The following is a 22,124-nucleotide window of genomic DNA, read 5'->3' on the forward strand; positions in this document are numbered from 1 at the left end:
AGCAGGAAACTGGGTCACATCCCGTAAATCACCTGTTCTCTTTTCTTTCACTCTTTTGTTTTTTTTTAAAACAAACCACTTCTTTTATCCTCGCTCTGACTTGTCAATGACAGTCAGTCAATAAACCAGCGGCGTCCAGCAGAGGAGGGGAAGAAAGACGTTAAAAATAGTCACCAGAAATAGTGACCAACTCATCTTTTTCTAAGAAAACGGTTGAGTCGCTTTGAAGTGTGCGTGCTGTGTGATACAGACACACATTCACCGTGACATATTTGTGACATACACTGGAAGTGAGACAACATAAGAATGCTAAACGTCTGCCACTGAAGGAAGAAGTAACAGATGAGAGAAAGAACGTGAGACGGAGACAGCAGATATAGATATAGATATAGAGATTATGAAACGTTAAAAAGGTGAAAAAACAGAGAGGAAGGAGCCGAAGATACTAATGAAAGATGGAGGGCAGGGTGTCACTATGCGAATGAAAGTGACAGTCACAGAGCAAGCGAGCGGGAGGAGGGGGGGGGCTGTGACGTCGATGATATTCAAAGGCGTTGGATGCAAATACAGTAGAAACAGATGAACCAGTTTAACGGACGGCCTCTGGCTGTTGAGGCCCTGAAAAGAAGACGTGAAAACAATCGGCCCGTAAACCAGTCTGACACCCGGTGAACCGGCACAACGCTTCTTCAGATAATTAGTCCCGTTATGCCAAATCAACCACACGATATATCAACAGATGAGACTACCGATGAGTCAGCGAGACACCAGCGTGTGATTCATCCATCAGTTCACTAAAACATGTGACCACGCAAGACGGCGAGACGGAGAGGAGGCTTGAAATATTTAAGGGTGCCTCAAGTAACGCTGCCCATCAAAGGAGGCCCAAACCAAGACATGTCCCTTCACTCCGCCCTCTACTCGTCAGGTCTGGAAGGCTTTGTCACCTTATCTGAAGAGAAGGGCGCACGCAACCTGTTTCTTGTGTTTAGTCGCTCTGGTGTGCAGCTACTGACTGAATACGTTAGTGTTGAGAAAAAACACTTTGCACAAAAGGCCAGTTTGCGTAACATGTAGGTGGGTAAATTGTAGAATTTACACTTTTGTGTCGTTCTGTTTCTTCCGTCTGCGACAAACATTTACCAAGAATCAAGTCATAATATGAGAAGAAAGAGAATTGAAAAGAAAAAGTTATTAGTTATATTGGGAGATGAAGTTGAAATTTGTCCAGAGAACCTGGATTAGAGCAGGACATTGTCTCCTTCGCTGATATCTCTTTTCCCCTCACTGGTTTATGGAGCATCTTGGTTTTGATGACATGTAATTACATCACTCGTAACCTGCTGGGATCAACGCAGCCTGCGTCATGTGACTGTAATGAGCTGATAATCAAGTGAGTTAAAGTTCATGTTAAAATATGTTATTTGACCTTGAGGCTGTGTGTTTGATTCTTGAGAAGACTTGTCTATTGTGAATGGTTGTGTAAATGTTTCTGTGTATACCTTCTTTGTATTTTCAAGTTTGGGGATTTTTAGTTGAAGTTCGTTTGAGGCACGTCGACTGTTCCTCGGTTCCAATCACAGACTGTATGTGAGAAGTGGGCGCAGTCGTCGTGAGGTCACCCGTTGGTTTGTGGACTGATGTTCTGAGGCCTCAAGTTCCGTCGCCATCTTGGATTAAGGCCGTCGCCATGTTGTTGTTTTTTTTCGCAAACCAATGAACAGAAGTGACCATATTTTGAATGCGGAGGAGAGACGTAGAGACGCGTATACGTCTCTGGTAGTGGCAACGACTGAACGACCTGTCAATCACTGTTTAGCCCCGCCCTAAAGCATCCCCTGCTTTATGGTCTGTTTGACTCTAAATGGACCATCATTTACTAAATGAACATCATGCTGTATTGAAGAAGACTTTAAACTAGAGATAGAGACCATAAACTCATGTTTACAATGTTTACTGAGGTAATAAATCAAGAGAGAAGTAGAGTCATTTTCTCATAGACTTCTATACAACCAGAGGAGTCGCCCCCTGCTGGTCAGTAGAGAGGATGCAGGTTTAAGACACTTCCTCCTCGGCTTCACTCGGCAGAACCGGAGGTTGCCGCCTGGTTCCCACAGAACATCAAACTAATACTAAAGAGTTTAAAGGTCAGCTATGGTGCCCTGGGTATGTGAACATGTAGATTTGGGTTTAAGACACTGGTCTTACTTTTAAGAAAATAAAACATAGATGCTCTGTTACCTCCAGTTAATTTCTTTTAGATCCCACTACTCCAATCCTAATCTCTTCATCTTGTTCTTTTAAATGAAGCGTCTCATTTTTGGGCTCTCCCGTCCTATAGCAGCATGTGTTAACATGACAGAACAGGTAAAACGACATCGCTGAGCTCTGTATGATCCGCAGAGGTGTCATCATGATGTGAAACTGGCAGCTTAATGATTTGATGGGGTTTATGAAAAAGGGAGGGATTGCCTCATTAATTACTCAAGTTACTAAGGCTTTTATCCCTACAATTACGCACACTTTCCAACAGAAAGCCTACAGGTCACGTGACAAAGGTGCGCATATTTCTGTGTGTGTGTGTGTGTGTGTGTGTGTGTGTGTGTGTTGGGTCACACCTGTCGGGCGGTGCCTCCAGCGGGGTGTCAGTCTCTCACTCTCACTCTCTCTCTCTACCGGCTAAGTTGGGAGGCTTTGAACCTGGGGAGAATGGCGGAGTGTTGATGCTCCATGGCCGGTCAAAGGACTTCCAAGGCAGACCGACGAAGGGGACGACATGAAGTTTATGTGCAACAAGTCTGGAGCTAAACTGAACAGCTGTTTAAACCCCAGAGGAGCACTTTTACGCAGCTTTCTCTCCCCAACGCGTGGAGACGTTTAGGAGCGGAGCCCTGAAACTTTTTGCGGATTTGTAAAGTTTAGTGTTGTTTTTTCTTTAGGAGCCCGAGACATGGCTCTCTCCCAGATCCAGTGCCTGGACGATAACCACGTGAACCCGCGGAATCACGAGTCCAAACCGGAGTTCCTGTACTGCGAAAACCAGCGGCTCGCGCTGGAGGCGTTATTGCGGGACGGTCGCGAGGAATTTGTGAAGTACCTGGGCGCTCACGACCTGCGCGGCTTCCTCTCGGACCCGGAGTTGGAAACCCTCGCCGAGGCCGTGGAGCCCTACGACCCGGGCTCGGAGCTCTTTTCCCCGGAGAATGTCGAGGATGACGAGCCGCCGCTGTCGCTGCAGTACTGGCCCGAGCTGTCGGACACGTCCATCCCGCAGATGGACCTGAGCTGGCTGGAAAACATCTCTTACCGCGGGGTGACGCGCACGAGCGTGTACACGCAGCCGCCTCTGGAGGGTCAGGTGCCCATCAAAGAGGTTGTCAGGAAAATGATTGCGCAGGCGCAAAAGGTATGTTGGGCCAGAAAGGCTTCTTATATAGTCTGTGGTTTTAAGGTATTTTAGCCTTTAAACCCTATTTTAACTTTGAAATCAAATTAGCTATGACCTCAAATTAAACATGTAAAATACAAGAGGTGGAGGGTTTGTGCCTTATTGGAAATACTTGTTATTAGTGCTGGACGATAAGGAGAAAATATAATACCACAACATGTATCGCGTTATTGTAGGGTTGACTATTGATGCTTTACAAAGTATTTCCTCAGTGAGGTTTTTTGATAAATATTCATCAGTATTGTGGATATAATGACTAAGTAGGTCTCGTTAAATAATAGTGAAATAAAAGTTCAGAAACGACATTACTTTACTGAAATGCAGCCTTTAAAACCAGGAAAAGACACTATCTAGTCTCATATCACAGTATCCATATATTCCCCATCCCTACTTGTTTATGAAAATGTCACTCTCTGCTTAGCGCTGTCTGGTTTGTATTAGACCTATAGTCAGTATTCATCTTTACACCTGTATCTGTTCTCCTGTGTCGGTGGATGTCTGGGCTGTCGGTCTCCAGCCGGCTGTCTGACCTGCTGTTCAAAAGATCAACTGCAGCTTTGACATAAACGTTGCCGGCTCTCAGTCAGCGTGAGGTCAGAGTACAGACGGATGACCAACTGAGACAAAGAGTAAAGTGCAACTTGATTAAGCTGCTTTATCAGCGGCTAAAAGAAGCGCTGCGCGCTGTAACACGGGAGAATTATGTTATAAGTTGGACATTTGCATGATTATGTGCTTTTACGACCGGGCTGCATGTATATGTGCGCTTCTGTCTGCTCAGCTGACTCGTGTGAAGTTCATCTGAGGCGTTTTGTTTCTCAGTGACGTGAGTTACATGACGGATCCTGCGGGCATCTTCCTGAAGGAAATATGGGTCATATAAGCACGGAGTAAATGCATACATTTCCTTTATTATTAGCTTCACAATTTTCTTGCGCAAAGGAAAACTCGTCGGATCATATTTTACTCAAACCTGTGGAGCAACTTGAATCGTATTTGTCGTACGAAAAGAGTAAACACTAACGTTTCAACGCCTGAGGCCTGATCCACAGAGTTGTATTAAAGTGCTTGAATTTCCCTACATACATGCAGAAACTATGCATGTATGCATGAGTATGTCCCGTGTGTGTGTGATGTAGGCTGTGTGTGTTTGTCTCCAGGTAATAGCAGTGGTGATGGATGTGTTCACCGATGTCGACATCTTCAGAGATCTGCTGGATGCTGGTTTCAGGAGGAAGGTTTCCGTCTACATCCTGTTGGAACGCACAACTCTACCTCACTTCCAGTCCATGTGTCAGAGGGCCAACATGCATGCCGGGCACCTCAAGGTGAGTCAGTGCGCTGACGTCTTAGCATCAACGAACAAGATCCGAGGGAAGTCAAATCCACCAATTATGCATCCGTGGAGTCAATATGTGCTCAGTAAAATCAATTGTCATTTTCTAATTAGATATTAATTCATATTTTTAAGTGGAAAGGATACGCATACCCACATTTCACAGCGATCCCATCAGATTTTGCTCCAGACCACAATGTTGGACAGAATGCCTCGATAACCAGAAGCTGACAAAAAGCAGAAGTTCATTATTCACTTTGTAAGAATTGAGATGTGACCGTGTAGAGAGTAAATGTTTCACTAAGAGTGAATCTTTGACCTGATAGCGTTAGGGGATTTCCAGATGTTCAGAAATCTCCCTTCGAGACTGAGATACATCTGTAAGTTATACTTTGACAGAAAGACGAGGAATTGAAGTCATGAGGTTTTCGCTATGCATGGATAAATGAAAGCACATGCCATCTCTCCCTCTCTCTCTCTCTCTCTCTCACCCACCGGAGCTTAAATAACAAGCAGCCAACGCTCTCAGCTGGAGCTGTATCATCGATTCATCTTTTACTTTGCCGTCTACTTTGTGTGTTTTTAATTGAGAGATTCACATGAAAATCACACCTCACAAAACACGTTTTAGTCATGCTGCGACACGTAGAAGTAAGTTACAGGGAACAAAGAACTCTTTTCAGTGAATTGTTTTCTTGAGACATAAATCTTTCCTTCGAGCTGCCAACTTATCAGAATATCTCTGAATGATGGGCCTTTAATGGCAGCACCTATGTCAACTATGTCACCTAATCTGTTAGGTCACTTGCTTGCCTCAGTGCTGCTGCGTTGCTCCTCCTTTCTACAGAGGGATCATTTAGATATTCCCACATACAGTAGAAGCGAGGCTGGATACATTTCCACAAAGGCTCCCAATGTGCTGAGCTAATTATGTTCCAGGTGATACGAGGTGAACGGTGCTTTAGATCAGTATTTGGCAGGCAGAAGTGAGACACTGAAGATGCAGAAAGCTGTGTTCAGGAGACCACAAGAGAACACACACATGCAACACAAAAGCACATTATGCATGTGTGGACAGACATGTGGACCCTCACACATACATATCCTGCAGATATACAGATCTATTTCTGGCCAGGATGATGGTGACATGAAATGTTCATGCACGTTATCTGTCCCATGTGGCAGATTGTATTTTATAAACATATGTTTTAGCTCAGCTGGATTTCCAAACTGTTTTTTTAATCTCATGGCAACAGCTTGCTTTTTGAAACATGTAGCATTTTGTTGTTTTGAATTATTCTCTAGGGATGTCACGTTTTTTTGGCCCAAAATCCGAGTGCAATGTGCAAACCAGACAGTAATACAGCAGCACGGTGCACACTGAGCCTCAAGCCCTCCATTTAAATGAGCCCGTGTCACAGCTTCCCTTGAACGGTTTTCCATTTCGTAGAATAGAAACCGCTCAGGCCTGGTACGCCGGGGAAATGTTGCAGAAACACACGCGAAGCGATTGTTATTTTAACTCAAACCGACTCTGCTGGCAGCACATGTTGACACTCGTTGTCTGAGCAAATATCATTAATGGAGACAGACGGCTGATTTTCTTTTTCTGTGTGGTTCACTGGCACCCAACGCTGAGTCCTAAACAGATTGAGTGTTTGTAACGGTGCTCAGTGAGGTGTGTTTGACAGCTGGCACAAGTATTTTATGTATCTGGGTTATATACTGTGTCTCTGCTGGGATCTGCCCTTTAAGTGGTCCTGTATCCTTCAATGTACGTCTCTGACAGAATCACCTCAGTTACTGTGTGGCGTTACAGACTATTCGAGTCAGGCTACAGCTGTACGAGTGGCAACTGTGACCGGGAACAGTAATGAGCAGCAAATGCAACACAAACTGCCAGTCTGAGCGACATGATGACTGGCAGGAAGGGTAGCGGACAGATGTGACAGCTTGTTGGCAGCTTGAGGGGCGGAAGGACGGGATGGGAGGAGGAGCGGAGGAGCGCGGAAGCAAAGAGGTGTCGGATTCGTCGTCTGAGGGAGTTTCTGGACATTTTAACAATGTAACAGTGACAGTCATTCCCAAAGAATCCCTCAGGTTGGTCGCTAGAGATTTTATCAGAGTCGGCAAATAAATTAGCAGAATATCTTCCGTACATTTATGCTGATATTGCACTGATAATTGTAACAGTGGATCTAATATGAAAAGGCTAGCGTACATTCTGTTTGCTTTACCGATGATAGGAAAAGAAAACAAGAGCCTGTTGGCCTTTGTTCTCATTTATAAAGTATTTAACGTGTGTGTATGTATAAATCAGAGTTGTGATTTATCAAACAAATATATCGTTTATGTATTCAAGACAATATAAAGTGACGTGGAAGTGGCAGTAAGGAAGGAACGCTCATTTATCGTGATTCATTACTAATTGGGTTCGCGATGGTTTGTCACATATAAAACGTTGGGAAACACTCTTCTACGGTTTGGAGCTGAATACCAGCAGAGAGAAATGCAATCTGATGATTGTATTAAACCAGTTAGCCAAAGGAATGTTCTGAGAGAAAGTTCAGGGGCGTGGGGCCAAAGGAGGGAGGAAAGTGAGACAAGCCACACCCAAACCATGTCAGGAATCTTCTGCTGCGTCAAGGCAACTGCTTCCATCATTTCTTTGGCTGCGTGCCAGTGCAGGAGTCGGTCTCTCTGACGGACTTTGAAGTCTCTCAGAGGACCCAAGGGCCTAAATCTAAACTCACAACAACTAAAGTGGTGGTGGTAGTAAAAGTCAAATCAGCCGAAGAGCTGAAAATCTACCACCAAACAAGTCGGACAGACAACTGTCACGCTGAAGCTGGGACTTTGCATTTCACAAAAATTATATTTTGTTGGACAGATTGTGATCTCAGTGACAAAAGTAACCCCATATTTAAACGTGGTGTTTCCGTCTGTGTCCACGTTTACAAGGACCGCCTCAACACTCAAATACCATGTTGGTCAAACAACGGAAATATAAGCTACAATTCAAAAAAAGGGCTGCATATGCATAAATTAGGATGTAGTTTTTGTAGTTTCCTTAAGTACAAATGTTGGTCAACATGTGTGTCCTAAAGAAAGACAGAAAGAAAGAAGGGAGGACAGAAGACAGAAAGGAAGTGAGTCACAGTGAGAGAAACTTGATGAAATGATTTAGCTGGAGGTTCCTTTCATGTGTAACGTGTTATCTGAACTGTTGTTACAGTCTTTTATGACAGCACCATATACTGTACCACCCATTTATGATCATGAACATTAGCCCTCATTGACTGTACGGTCACACCCGTCGGCCTGTCACATTGCCCGTGTTTACATGTGCACAAAATAAAAGCACACGCACTAAACTACTTGACTGTATGACATTGAGATTGTGTTGTTAATGTTCAAAAAGCAACCTCACCTGGCTGAGCTAAACAACATTCAAGAAGTACAGGAAACATCTTAGAAAGGCAGCGGACTGAGAACTGAGCCCTGCGGGACGCCACATTTTCTTTACAGCATACGTGCCTTGCTTTTCAGACGAGCAAAGCGGGCAAGTCCCAACAGAGACTAGCAAAGTTGGTCAAGATAGGGGTGAGGTATAAAATCATGGTAATTACCACGGTTTAAGATTTAATCACAGTATTTACATCGGTGTAATCATTTGCCTAAATTAAAGGGCAGGACGCAGTACATGACTGGTCCTATTGACCATGTATATCTTTATTTAGTCATGTAAATACTATAGTTTATTTAAACTTCTAATTTATAGGGTTAGATGTGACAATAGAGACACTTGTCTTGCATACGGTGCTTTCCTGATGTTATTGTGAGCGTGCTTTAATCACATTACAGGAGTTAGAGGATGGTGCTGGTGAAACCATGTGGATTAAACCTGTTCGTTTGTGTTGTATTTACATGTAACCTGGCCGTCAATCAGCCAATAGATATTCAAAAAGGGAGATAAGGTCACCTCATAAAATCATGAAAATAACTTTTGTCCATTGTATGCTCGACACTTTCCGGTTAATTTTCCTCTCTTCTTAGTTTAAAATAAAGAATTCCACAATGTAACATGAACGTCATCGCTGTCGTTTTGCAGCTTTACTTCACACAGATCTCATGTTATAAAGTTAGCTCTGAATCTGGAGGAGATATGACATCTATCCTCTCTCTGTGTGTGTGTGTGTGTCTGTGTGTGTGTGTGTGTGTGTGTGTGTGTGTGTGTTACAGAACCTCCGTGTCCGCTGCACAGATGGAGCAGAGTTCTACACCCGGTCCTGCACAAAGGTCAGAGGGCAAATGGGACACAGATTCATGTTCATCGATGGAGACAAAGCTGTGTCTGGATCATACAGGTCAGTGCACTTTTATGTGTGTGTGTGTGTCAGTTAGAGAGTGTGAGAACTGGATAAAGACAGTGACTGTGAGAGAAACAGGTTATCTCCGTGTGCTCCACCTGTCTTTGTTTCTGTGAGATGCGATTAAGTTACTTAATAATAATTGCTGTTTAACTTGGCCGACATACTGTACACGTATGCAGTATAACAGGTGTTTATTTTGTCATGTCTTGCTGTACTTTAAAAGTAGTCTTAACTTTTTGCTGCGTGTTCTGTAGCTTCACCTGGACGTCATCGCGGCTGGACAAAAATCTCATCACGGTGGTGACGGGCCAGGCAGTGGAGGCCTTCGACAGGCTGTTCTGCGTCCTCTACGCCACTTCCAGCTCGGTTGACCTCCGGCAGGTCGCCATCGAGATCGAACCTGAAGTGGAGCCCCTCCCACAGCCGGTCCCGGTGACCAGTTCTGCCGATATGGCTCGGAAACTGTACAGCCCCAAATATGCCATGTTGGGTTTAGTCAACCCCAGCCCTTCTGCTGGCCCCAAAGAGACCGAAAAAGCACAGAACTCCAAGAACCCAGAAACCAAGAAGGAGAGGCGGAAGAGGGTGAGTAAAGAAGCCATACAGGAGGATCCTCCGATCCACCCCGGTCTCACCAATCTAGAGAAAGTATGTATGATGTCATACCTGCCCACCTGGCCAGAGCCTGACCCCTCAAGTGACATAATCGGGTTCATCAACATTCGTGATCCCACAAAACCGAATCAAGTCCATCTCCAGAGATCTGAGATGTTTGGAACCAGCCAAGCGGTCCGGTTCAGCAGTCCGTTCAGCATGCCTAAGGAAATCCTGCCGGATGTCGCTACGCTCAGACAGGTTCCAGCCAAACACGAGGAGACGAATAAACTCCAACCAGCACAAGATGAAATCAAGACCGAAGAGTCGGTGGTGGACGGAGTTCAGCCAACACAGCTCAACACAGCAGTGCCTGCTGACGTCAAAAGTAAAGCAGAGGCAACTGGACAGAAATCACCTGCATCCGGACCAAAGAGTGACACTACCAAGACCCTCAACACCGAGAACAAACAGCATTCAAACAGCATTCAAAACACACCCACCGAGCAAGATGCGCACAAACCTCGCCAACCCAGCAGCAAGGCGTGCACTCCCGACACCGGGAGCCCTTCGCACAGCACACGACCCCTCCCGGGATCAAACGCTGGTAGAGAAGCGGAAACTAATTCAAACACACAGCGCGATGTCTCGAACGGCACGCGAGCGCCGTACCTGCATCCCCCCACCGACTCAGACACGGAACGGCAGGCACAAACAAAGACGGTGCCGCCGTGCACAGATTCAGCCGTTAACGCGCAGCCACGGAACTCATGTGAAATGACTCCTAACGCAGAGTCTCCCACCGCCAACAGCCACACGTCGTCGTCTTCTTCTACTTCTGTCAGTTCCTCCTCGCATTCAGAAAACAGCCACGTCTCCACCACTACAAGCAGGACTATCGGTTCCTCTTCTCCTTTGTCATCTTCCTCCATTCCTCCTACAACTCCCAATCCTCCCCTCCCTTCCTCCTCGGCAGGCCCATCGTCGGCCTCGACCCCTCCCATCCCTAAGCCTCGTACTGTCCAGCTGGTTTTCAAAGGTACCAGCGATGGCCAGAAGCTGCCGGAGTTCAGTGTTGTCAGGAAGCCCGAGACGAGCACAGGGGTCCACGATGAGCCCGCTGTGGTGCACACTTCACCAGAAAACGTGCCCGAGATCGTCCCAGAACTGCAGAGAGACAACGGAGGCAAAACGGGATCACAGAAAGATGTCGGAGAAGCTCCACAGCACAAGCCGAGCGGGACCTCCAGAGAGACAAAGACCGAGGAGGCAGATGGACGACATGCAATGCAGTTGGCCGCTGGAAACAAAGCCAAGTCAGATGTTTTGATTACTGATGCGCCAAAGGCAGAGAGCGTGAATATTCAAGAAATAATTCCGACAGATGTCGAGCCCAAGACTTCGACGTCGACAGACTGCCAATTAACCCAGCAGATAGAGTGTGTAGCCACAGTACGGACGGAGATAAAGGCCCCGGAAAGTTCGGAAGTGCCAAATGAAACAAGTCAGAGTGCGTCAGAACGTAAAACATACCTTGCGAGAGCACATGTACCTCAGAGAATATCATATAGTGAGTTGACTCCACATGATGTAGATGTACCACAGATTGTGGACTCTTTAAAAGCTCCAACACACACTGTTTTTACCACACACACATCCAAGTACAGTACAGACGCACAAAGTCCACGAGGAGATCTAGGTTTTACACCGGCCTGCGTCACAGACGGCGTGCCAAAAGCTGCAAAACACAACACACACGGCACCTTCCCAGAACAAATCCCTAAAGCGCAGGCGAGCACTCACACACCTGCGAGACCTCTGCACTTACATCTCTCCTACACACACGAGACAGACTTTCGTTCGCCGACGCCGGAGAGAGAGTCGCGGTCTCTCTCTGCTCTCCTGCGCACTCCAACTCCGGATGGATTTCTCCCACGCACGCCCACCCCGGACTCACGCACGCACACGCCGGATCCGCGCACTCCAACTCCGGACGGATTTCTCCCACGCACGCCCACCCCGGACTCACGCACGCACACGCCGGATCTGCGCACTCCAGATTTTCAAACGCCGATGTTCGACGGGTACAACTCACCGAGGACGGACTCGGCTCTCTCCACCGCCTCAGAGGAGTATTACGAGTGTAACAACTCTCCTTTACACGAGCCAGTTTTTGACCGAGCAGCTTTCCGCAACCACGGGACGACAGACGACCACGTTGGCTTCACGCACGCAAATACTCCCAACGCCACAACCATCACTCGGGCTGCTACTTCACGCATAGCAGACAGGAGTACCTCTATCAGTGAAACAGAGAGTTTGTCTGGGCCTGCTAGCGGCTCCTCTTCGTCTTCTTTAAAAGAGAAAATGGGGGAGCGAAATGTAGAAAATGGGAGAGAAGAGGATGAAAGTGGCGAGAGGATGACAGAGGGAGATTACCAGGCGACAGAGAGGAGAGGCAGCGAGGACGTAAAGAGAACAGCCGACCATTTTAAACACGGTAAAGATTCAACGGGGACAGAAGAGGAAAACAAGGAGGCTCAATCCCCGAAGAGAAAGAGGGTGCTGAGCCAATCAGCAGCGGGGAAACCGGTCGACGCGGGAGTGACTCCAGCAGAATTAGCCAATGAGAGGACAGACCCGTGGCGATTGTCCACAGGTGACCTTCAGCTAAAGAAGTCTCCTTCTCAGAGGAGGAGACCAGACATGGAGAAGGCGGCGGACCGGGCGGCATTAGGACCCAGCGGCGCGGAGAGGAGAGACAGGCCCCCGTTAACCGGAGACACTGACGGACAGAAGGTAAGAACAGTGAGCACAGTTCACCCACTTTATGAGGGGACATCTTCACAACTATATCTCATGAAAAGTGGTTGTGGAAGTAGTTTTACTGAGTTAAAAGAAGAGAATGTTTGATATCTTTGTAGTTTGTTATATTTTCTTGTTGGCAGTGACAGTTGAGATGTGTAAATATGAATACTCATCGATTCTGCTTATTGTTTCGGTTCCTTATCGATTATATTGTGAGAAAAAAAGACAATTAATTAATTAATAAAGAAAAGAATCAACATTGCTTTATTATTCTTGAATTTATACAAATAGCCTTTCTTGAGCAGCAATACGAGAAGTTCCAAAATCTTTAAAATACATTCTCAGCTAAACAATTAGCTTAGCGATTAGCTTTCATTTAATAACGTATTCTTATCATCAAACTCCGTATGGCATCGCTAACGTTACCTGCAGTGGCCGAGGATGGACAGTCCGACTGAGCGTTTGTGCAGATTGATGTTCTGCTTGTTGGTCACATGTTGTGATGAACTGCTGCTGTTTCCTCCCTGACTTGTGAGGGTTTTATGACACAGGCTGGAAACAGAAAGCCTGTCTCTGTCTAGAGGTAACAAGATTCTACCAGCACCTCTTTAAATCACAAATGTCCCCCCCCCCCCCCCTGTTTTTGTGCTAAGCTAAATTAGCCAACTTGTCACGGACAAGGACCCAAATGGGGACTCGGAGGAAGGCAGATGCAATCAACACACTTTGATAAAGAAAACAGACTTCCAGCAGGAGATGTCAGAAGGCAGGCAGGTAACAAGCAGGTAACAGAAGCTCCAAGATTGGAGGAAGAAACAAAGGGAACAGAGCAAGACTAACGAGACTAACACAACCCAGGTGATACACAGAAACAAGGAAGCAGAACCCAGAAAAACAGGAAGTCAAACAAACACAAGAGGCAGGTTCAATGTTTCTCAAATGATCAAACTTGTCCTTTAATGAACCTCTTTTTTTTATCGCTTCATAAAAATGAACCTTGAGGGTTTTTCATCACATAAGTGACAAGTTAGACCCATGTTGTACATAATTTAAAATGTAATATTTAATCATTTGAGTAACACTAGCTTCACTGTATTTACCCAAATTACATTATGCTAAAAAGACAAAGCCAGTACAATATCAGCAGTTGGTTTGTACAAAATTAAATGACCTGTTGCAAAATTATATATATATATATACAGTATATCTATCTAACACTAGCTTACCATTTCGGTTCGTGTGTGTGTGTGTGTGTGTGTGTGTGTGTGTGTGTGTGTGTGTGTGTGTGTGTGTGTGTGTCTAGTCCTGTTGAGTATGCACCAGCGGAGCCGAAACACCCGACACTTGTTCATTATTGAACAAGGAGACTGTGCACCGAATTAAAGTCACATACTTTTAATGAAGCGCCGCGTGTGTTCACAACGATGCAATATTGATGAATCGGTGAAAGATTGATGGTTTCACTTTTATTACCGCAGTTTAACTTGCTTACCGTCGAGCCGATGCTTCTTTATCTCGCAATAGTCCTTTTAAGTCAGTGAGGTGTTTTTACTCAGTCCTGTCATGTTATATTAACTCGAGTGACAAAAACGGATCTCACATGAGCACCCAAGTACCTGTCTTTTCCATTTGCAACAAAGCTTTTATGACACTCGGCACTGGAGCTGCATTTGTGAGAAATGTTGTATCTGCATTGTAGACAAGTTTCCAGGAAATACAATACAATATGAGGAATTGGTGTGATAATAAACCCTACTGATGGCTCATTATGCACACATTATTCTCCTCTCCTCCCTAGATTCTGCATACTCCTCTCAAAACTTCCCGAGGACAGCAGCGAGACATCAGAGCGCCGTCCCCTTCCCGACAATCCAGACCTCCTCAAACCCTCACATTCAACCAGGCTTTGGGGCTTCGACCCCGGGGAAGCCGTCATCTGAACCAGGCGGAAAGCAAGGTGCTCCCCGGCAGTGTCCAGAGTGCGAATAACACCTCGTCCCCTCGCAGATCGCCGTCCAGAACGCCTCCTCCGGCGAGAGCGGGTGATGTCTGGTTACCGGCCGGGCGGGAGCGCGCCGAAGCATTCCGACAGCCTCCGCAGGGCAGGACGAGAGCCGGACCGGCGCAGAATCAACATCCTCCCCCAAAACCCGAGGCCTCCCAGAACCAGACGGCATCACCGCAGGAAGCCCACCGGAAGGAAGACGGGAAGGCCGCTTTTAGCTTAACTTTTAGCAAACTGTACAGCCTGAAGGACCTGAAGGAGAAGATGGGCAAGCTGCCAGTGCAGAGCAAGACAGACAGCGCCAGCGCTCACGTGCAGGGACGTAAGAGCTCCAGCTAGTCTGATGCCGTCGTCCTGGCATCCGTGTTAATGTCACTCCAACACATCAAGCCAAAGAAAAGGCAAGTTAAGAGAAAGATTTAAGAGAAAAACTTGACTTCACCCACTGTGAAAGAAATGCCAAAAAAAAGCCACCCTTCTCACCCGCGGGTAACTCATCGCTGACCGTTTTAGTGAATGTCTGAACTTTGACCTTTGACCTGTGACTTGTGGTTCTTGCCGGCTCCCTTCTCGCCTGCTGGAGGACGCACATTGAGTTGTTTTTCCACGCGGCGACTTGAAACTGCTCCCCGTGCATGATGGCTTCTCCTTCACATGGCTGCATCTTAAATGTTTTAAAATTCTGACGCTTTCAGTGGCCTGGTCGTCTGGAGTTGAACCAGCGGCCTCTCCTAAAGATTTATGGGTTTTCTTGTTGCCGTTTCAACTGAATAATAGAGACGTTTATACTGTTTTCCACATGAAAAATGTTTAAATTGTTTGTATGACCAAAGAAAATGAACACATCATATACTGTATATACACCAAGAAGTTTCCCTTTCACACACTGCACATTAGTCAAGCTGCAGTGACCTCGATCAACTCTACACACACTGAGGATCCAGCGAAAACAAAAGCAGTTGCTTCCTGGAGTCACCGTGATTCATTTTTAGTGAAATATCTTAAAGTCACTTCCTCTCTGTTTTGTTTTAGATTATTTGCTGACAGTAGTTGGGTATCTCCGGATGGTGCCATGTGAATGTGAATTTCTGCTTCCAGTTTTAAAAGAGGGGTACTATCAAAAATGTCAAAATGTAGTGTATTTACTTGAGGTACTGTATTTTGTGCACACTCAGCAAACCCGAAAAAACCACTGAACGTCACAGAATTCTTCTTCTAACACGGAGATTCCCTCTTCTTCTCCACCACGATACATTCTGTGCGCAACAATAAGCAAATGTTCAAATGACCAACCTCATGACAGTGGCTGTTTATATGGTGTTTATGTGAGCCGAGTGGGAGCAGTCGTCCCACTTCTGTACTTTAACAACAAGCCTCTTCTGTGCATTTAGGTGTCGAACGCTACAGCCGATGATGCTAAATCTTTTAGTTTTTTTCTTTTTGTCTCAGAGCTTTTATTGTGGTTATTTTGTATTCGTCCGTTGGGTGCTGTACATCAAAAGACTAAAGGGTGTCAGGTAATTGATCTGTTCTTTGTTTACACCAAATCCCATTTACATTCATAATGCATTCAGAGCGACTGTGCCCAAACAAAGCGCGAGTTATCTGCAGACGAGCGCGGGGCAGACAGAGGTACAGATGTCCTGCAGATTATAACAGCAGCGTACAAGGTGGTGCCCTCTGAAGGAAGGTGAGAGGAAATGTGCCCGACGTGCTGTCTGCATGACAAAAAAACTCATGGATGACATCAATGAAATGGCTGATGTGAACATAATTTATGTGTAAGACAATAAACAACCGTCTTGTCTTGGAATGAGAAAAGCTCCAGTCTGTCATCTTGTTTGTGGGACACAGACAATGAATCTGTGCTCTAGCTGAGTGTTTGTTTGCGTCTTTACTTCTAAAGCAGAACTAGATTTCCCAATCTGGTCCTAAGGGAGTTGTTCAGATGACATTTTGTTGTCTCCCAGTGAAAACTAGGGATTGAATTCTGTCATGAAATATAGATTATGAATCATGGATGGCTGCCCTTTGGAGCCGCGAAAGGCAGCTCTGCATGAGATGTACTGAACATCTGATTTATGTCTTTTCTTCAAGCTTCACTTCTGTCAACAACAACAACAAAAAAGTCAGAAAGTATAGCGAGCTGAGGTCCTGTGCAGTCCCCACGATGCCTCTGTGGTGAGAAGCTTCAGTCGACTTTCACAGCACGTCGCAAATTCTGCAAATATCATTTGTAATCCACGTCAGAGACGGTTGTGAGTAGACCACACTTCCAAAAGTAAATATCACATTGGAGACGGTCCCAGAGGATCGTTTTTATCCGATGTTGTCTAATATTCAGACGTGCAGCACAGAAGCTCCTCCCGGTGAAGGCGTGTGAGCAGCATGACAACCTGCAGCAGGAGCGTGATGATTTATTTTCACAGTAAAAGACACTCGTAGAGCTTCAATGTGTGAAATGACTGACTTTGATTTGCTTTAAGTTGTCTGCGTAAAAGCTGACGTCCAAGCCAGCAGGGACATGTGATACACACCCGGCGGCTGACTGACTCACCTGTATTTGCATGTTTAGGTAACGAGAGGAAGAGAACTTGAAGATCTCTTCATTGGGTAGGATGCGGTGTGTTAAACAGGGGCGAGATAGAATAATGAAACAATTTATAGTTGGAAGTGCTGCTACAAAGGTTAATCATTGTTGTATTATGGAATAGTTCATTTATAGTTAGTGGAGAGAGGATTGATACCACTGTCATGTCTGTACAGTACATATGAAGCACCAGCCGGCTGAAATCCACCTACAAGCTTTAAATGAAGCTCCCCAAATAACATGTTATGTCCTGTTCGTTTTATCCAGGAACAGCTGCCGGGGACACAGTGAAGATTCCAGGAATTTACCAGTACAAATCACAATTTGCCCTTTTATGGGATGGCTTTGGGCTTCAGTAACTTCCTGGAATTGCTGAATGTTGCTCAGAGCAAAGAAATAACCCCACACTTCAGTTTTCATTTCAGTGGAATGAACAAGAACTAACTTTTAACGACCGGGCTAGCTGTTTCCTGTCTTTGCGCTAAGCTAGGCTAACTGTCGCTCTGTATTTGTCGCTGCCTACAGACATGAGAGAGATATCGATCTTCTCATCTCAGCAACGAAGCCATTAAACCATTTATTTAAATACCATTTGACAGCATTTGTTGGCCATAAAAGAGGTCTGACAATCAGCATTTTGAAGTTAAAAGATTACAAAACGAAATGAAACAGTGCTCCAAAGAGACCGAAAAACTGCAAAAGTTATATTTTAGATTATATATTTTGTATATGCAAAAATGCCACAATGCTATATGAGAATTGCATCACCAAAGAAGTAACACAAGAGTGGCAGATGGTGAAACAAAAACTGAATTCATAAAGTCATAAAGACATGAGATGAAATACGCTTTATGAATAGAATATTTTTCTGGGTCATACAGATTTAGAATGAGTCAGACACTGTCAAACACACACACACACACACACACAGAGAATAGGGGGGGGGGGGGGGGGGGGCAGTGATTGAGATGCAGAAAGCAGAGAGATGGAGGAGAGAGAGAAACAGAAAATCCCTTCTTATCTGAATGGACTGAGATGGCAAAAGGCCCGGAACAGAAAGAAACTGCGAATAAAGAATGAGGCAGGGGGAAGATGGAGAGAAAGAGATACACAGCAAGAGACACAGAGACGTGAAATCTGACTGTTGACTTCAGCATCTAGCGACCGGCTTCTTCACAAGTTTAGTTTCCAGCTCATCTATTTAAGTGTGCCATGCAGCAATCTACGAGTACATCTCACAGTACGTTCACTGCCTGTGAGACTTCCATCTCCTCTGGTTCCTGCTGAAAAGGGCTCAAACGTTTCCTTCATTTATGGTAATGAAAGTCACAATTTATTCCTTGTTTTTGGAGAAACATGGAACTTACCGCTGACTGTCACAAATAGTAAAAGATTTACATGTTTATGGATTTTACATATTAGTTTTTAGATGATTTGGAAACCGGAGGTCTTAAAAATCTTTGAGAAAATCTTTTTGCAGCCAAATCAAACTTCAAACTTTACATTTATTTATTGATTGATTGATTTATGCATTTTATTGATTAATAAAATGCATAGTTGCAATGGCTCCTCTGCATTGCACAGATTGATTTCAGACACCGTATATAAGCTTGTTGTTACATCTTCTTGATTCTTCACAGTACCTTTCGTTTGTATGCACTCTGGGAGTTTGACGATTAACACAACGAACAGCACTTAAACGCCTGTGTTTAAATGTGCGTTGTTTAAGGTTTGCCTGCATCTAGCGGTGAGGTTGAAGTGGAGGAGAACTACGGCGAACATCTAGAGTCAGTGTTTGGTTTGTCCGTTCTGGGCTACTGTAGAAACATGGCCGCCAGCTGCGTGAAGAGGACCCGCTCACTCTGTAGATAGCAAAATTCACAAACAACATTTTCAGATTGTTAAGAAAGACGCACGTAACCACCGTCATATCACCTGTTGTGAAGCTATGTTTCCATTCCTGGAGTTTGATTGCAGATACTTCATCTAATCTCGGTATTATCTGAGGTGGAGCCTGGATGGTATTCAGGTGGAACAGACAAGCAGCAACACGAAAGAAAGAAATAACACAAAGCCATCTGTAGTGTGAATATGTGCCAGACACACAGGTAACCTATTACGTTAACCGGAACTCAGCAGCCACACGCTGCGTGGCTTAATTTCCTCACCATCTCAAACATCTGAGCCAGACACACACACACACACACACACACACAGTATTCATCATAGAGGTCTTGTGATGATGGTTTTTTCGAGGATGATTGGAACGCATGATAGTGGTGGCTCCATCCCAGAATAGCACACCATACACATACAAACACTCACATTTAAATAGAAACCATCCCCTCTCCCTCAGGCCATTTATATGGAGATGAGAGACCAGGCGGACGGACACACAGACACACACACACACACACACAAAGTGGCTCATAGGGCTCATCGTAACATCATCTCATTGGAGCTGAGCCCTCCAAGCTCATCATAAATGATAATGCCAGACTTCCACTCAGCCTCAGGAGTAGCAATACAGATAAAGATGACACAATGGGCTCACACACACACACACACACACACACACACACACACACACAAACACAAAGCGGTGACTCAGCCCTCTTTTGGGTCTCTCTGCTTTTTGAACAGCCTTTTGGGTCCTTAGCTCACAAACAAACACATACGCACGTAAATATAGACACTGGTTGCCTTGCAGATGCACAGATATGAGAGAGAGGCCTGCGGGCTACGTGTGTGTGCGTGTGTGTGCGTGCGTGTGCGTGCGTGTGTGTGCGTGTGTGTGTGTGTGTGTGTGTGTGTGTGTGTGTGTGCAGGAAGGTGGAGGTGAACTGGGGTTTAGTCAAGACATCCTCTGATGTCAAGGATTTATGACACAAGACGTGAGTCATTCTTTAATTAGCACGTTTTCCTGCTCACTCCTCCCATTAGCCTGCTTGGACTTGATTAAAGACACACACACACATTCGTCCTTTCACTTTTCTTTTCTTTTCATGTGACACTTGTAGATGATGGACGATGACGATGTTTAAGTGTTCGCGTCCGACTCGTCTCTGTGTTTAACTAGCGAAGCGTCACTCGCGTTCCTCACCGAAGAGGAACGAAAAGCTGTGGTCCTCTAAACAGCCGGGGAACAGCTACTCTTCATGTTTCTGAAGTCTGAGAATAAAGTCAAGTAGAACTTTCCTATTGTTTCTGACAGAAATACAGGTTTAGGCGGAGCAACAACAACTTTCTTTACTGGTCAAAGCAGTTCATATCAGGCTAGACAGATATTTTCCCTCTTGTCACAACAAACCTACAGGAAGTAGTCCGATGATCCCTTCTGTGAACATTTGCCAGTTATGATTCCAGAAGTTCCACATGATTTATTGCATCGTAAAAGTTATTGGTGAAACCCAGGCTTTGGTTTTTACGACTGCATGACTAACACGTCTGAATGAAGACACGTTGTTGACACACCTGGTTTTAGAGGATAGACCTTAACTCTCACACTAGCTCAGGGCTAACTGGCACATTGTCAAAGGACACTTGAGATCATATTGTTGTTTTATTGACAGTGTGACGCTCTCAGATGATATTTTCAGACTCTCGAGTCTCCCAGCAGATGGGACATCCAAGCTCCACCGGCTGCCCTGCAACCAGTCAGGGAGACGCAGATTTAGGATCTGTTGAGGCAGAGCAGCAGGGAGGGTCCTGTTAGAGAGAAGAAGGAAAAAAAAACACAGTTTAAGGTCACACATCCACTCCCTCCTCTGGCATGCAGCTGATCGTTGGAGTGGCATTTAATTAATCCTGGCAGGAAAGGTTATGGAACAGAAGTAAGGAGGGAAAGAACAAAATTAAAGACTTTGACGGAGGGAGGGACTCTGTAAGGCTCCTTATTTCCCAAATAAAAAAAACACAATTTCACGAAAGCAGTTTAGCTTCGCTCTGAATGTGTCTGCCTGAACACTGATGCGGCTTCAATCAAACTGTGTTTTGCAAGCCAAAGACGAAGGTCAGTGTAAGGGATAAAGGTGTTACAAGCTTTCACATCTGCAGCATGTTATTAAAAGTCAACAGTAATTTGCAGCATCCACGTTTGTTAGCGCTCATCACAGTTCAACGCTCTACGTCCAAATCCAGGCGGTGAACCACTAACGTGAATCCCCTTTTTGCTGTTATCAAGCCCTTGAGCAATGCATTCAACCCCTGCAGGAGGAGACTTGTTGAGGGTGTGAACGTTATGTAAGCTGCTCCTGCCCAGTGAATGAATGAGACCCAACTGAACATCCTCAACACGGACTCCTTTACATAAGTACGGGAGGTTACACGAGGAGACACTTTGCTGACATGGCTCTTTTTCCACAGAGGTTTTTACTGTATCTGCAGGTCATTGATTTCTTTCTGTGAAAAAGACATTTTGCCTTTGACGAGACGAAACATGAATGATAAAGCCGTATTGCTTTAGTTGCATTGTGATATAGAACCTCTTCTGAGGGATCTGTGCTCTAATGATCCAGCTCCTCTTTACTGTGAAGATAAAATGTGTTGGAGGAGCAGAAACGCTTTCACCAAATCCGGCAGGTTACGTTATTATAGCATTCATTATATCACAGCTGTTAAGCTGCAAATTGAATAACTTTTACTGTAAGTATTGTATACAATAAAGTCACGTCTCGCTCTGCAGCTTCTGCTCGATCAGCTCCATACTTTCAACCTGAAGCCGATCATATCGTCTCCGTCAAACTTTAAAGAGCTCTTCTCCTCTCCTGCTGCCACTTTTGTCATTTCAGTACGAACCGATCTTCATCACGTCGAGGTTCCTTCCGCTGAGCTCAGCAGAAGTCCCGCTCCACATCCCATCATCCGTCAGCCCACCTCACCACCACCACCATGTCTAGACACAAGGGGGGGGGGGGGGGGGGGGGGGGGGTCAAATACTCTGCACAAGTCTAACTTTATTGTGCTCAAAT

General features: G+C 45.3%; 2 protein-coding genes across 2 annotated transcripts in view; one reads left to right on the forward strand and one right to left on the reverse strand.

The window, feature by feature from the left end:
- Positions 1-2,744, reverse strand: part of epn2 (epsin 2) — a 55,570-nt gene extending 52,826 nt beyond the window's left edge. Inside the window, exon 1 of the mRNA XM_079177560.1 lies at positions 2,619-2,744. The gene's annotated coding sequence lies outside the window, so the exon portion shown is untranslated. The remainder of the gene's footprint in view (positions 1-2,618) is intronic.
- A 188-nt stretch (positions 2,745-2,932) lies between these two features.
- Positions 2,933-15,732, forward strand: LOC306709427 (uncharacterized protein). The gene is made up of 5 exons (XM_079177558.1): positions 2,933-3,406; positions 4,609-4,776; positions 9,027-9,151; positions 9,412-12,550; positions 14,358-15,732. The coding sequence occupies exons 1-5, from the start codon at positions 2,951-2,953 to the stop codon at positions 14,901-14,903; spliced, it is 4,434 nt and encodes a 1,477-aa protein (XP_079033684.1). The 5' UTR covers positions 2,933-2,950; the 3' UTR covers positions 14,904-15,732.
- The last annotated feature ends 6,392 nt before the right edge of the window (positions 15,733-22,124 follow it).

This window comes from Pholis gunnellus (assembly GCF_910591455.1).
Source record: "Pholis gunnellus genome assembly, chromosome: 17".
NCBI classification, from domain to species: Eukaryota; Metazoa; Chordata; class Actinopteri; order Perciformes; family Pholidae; genus Pholis; species Pholis gunnellus.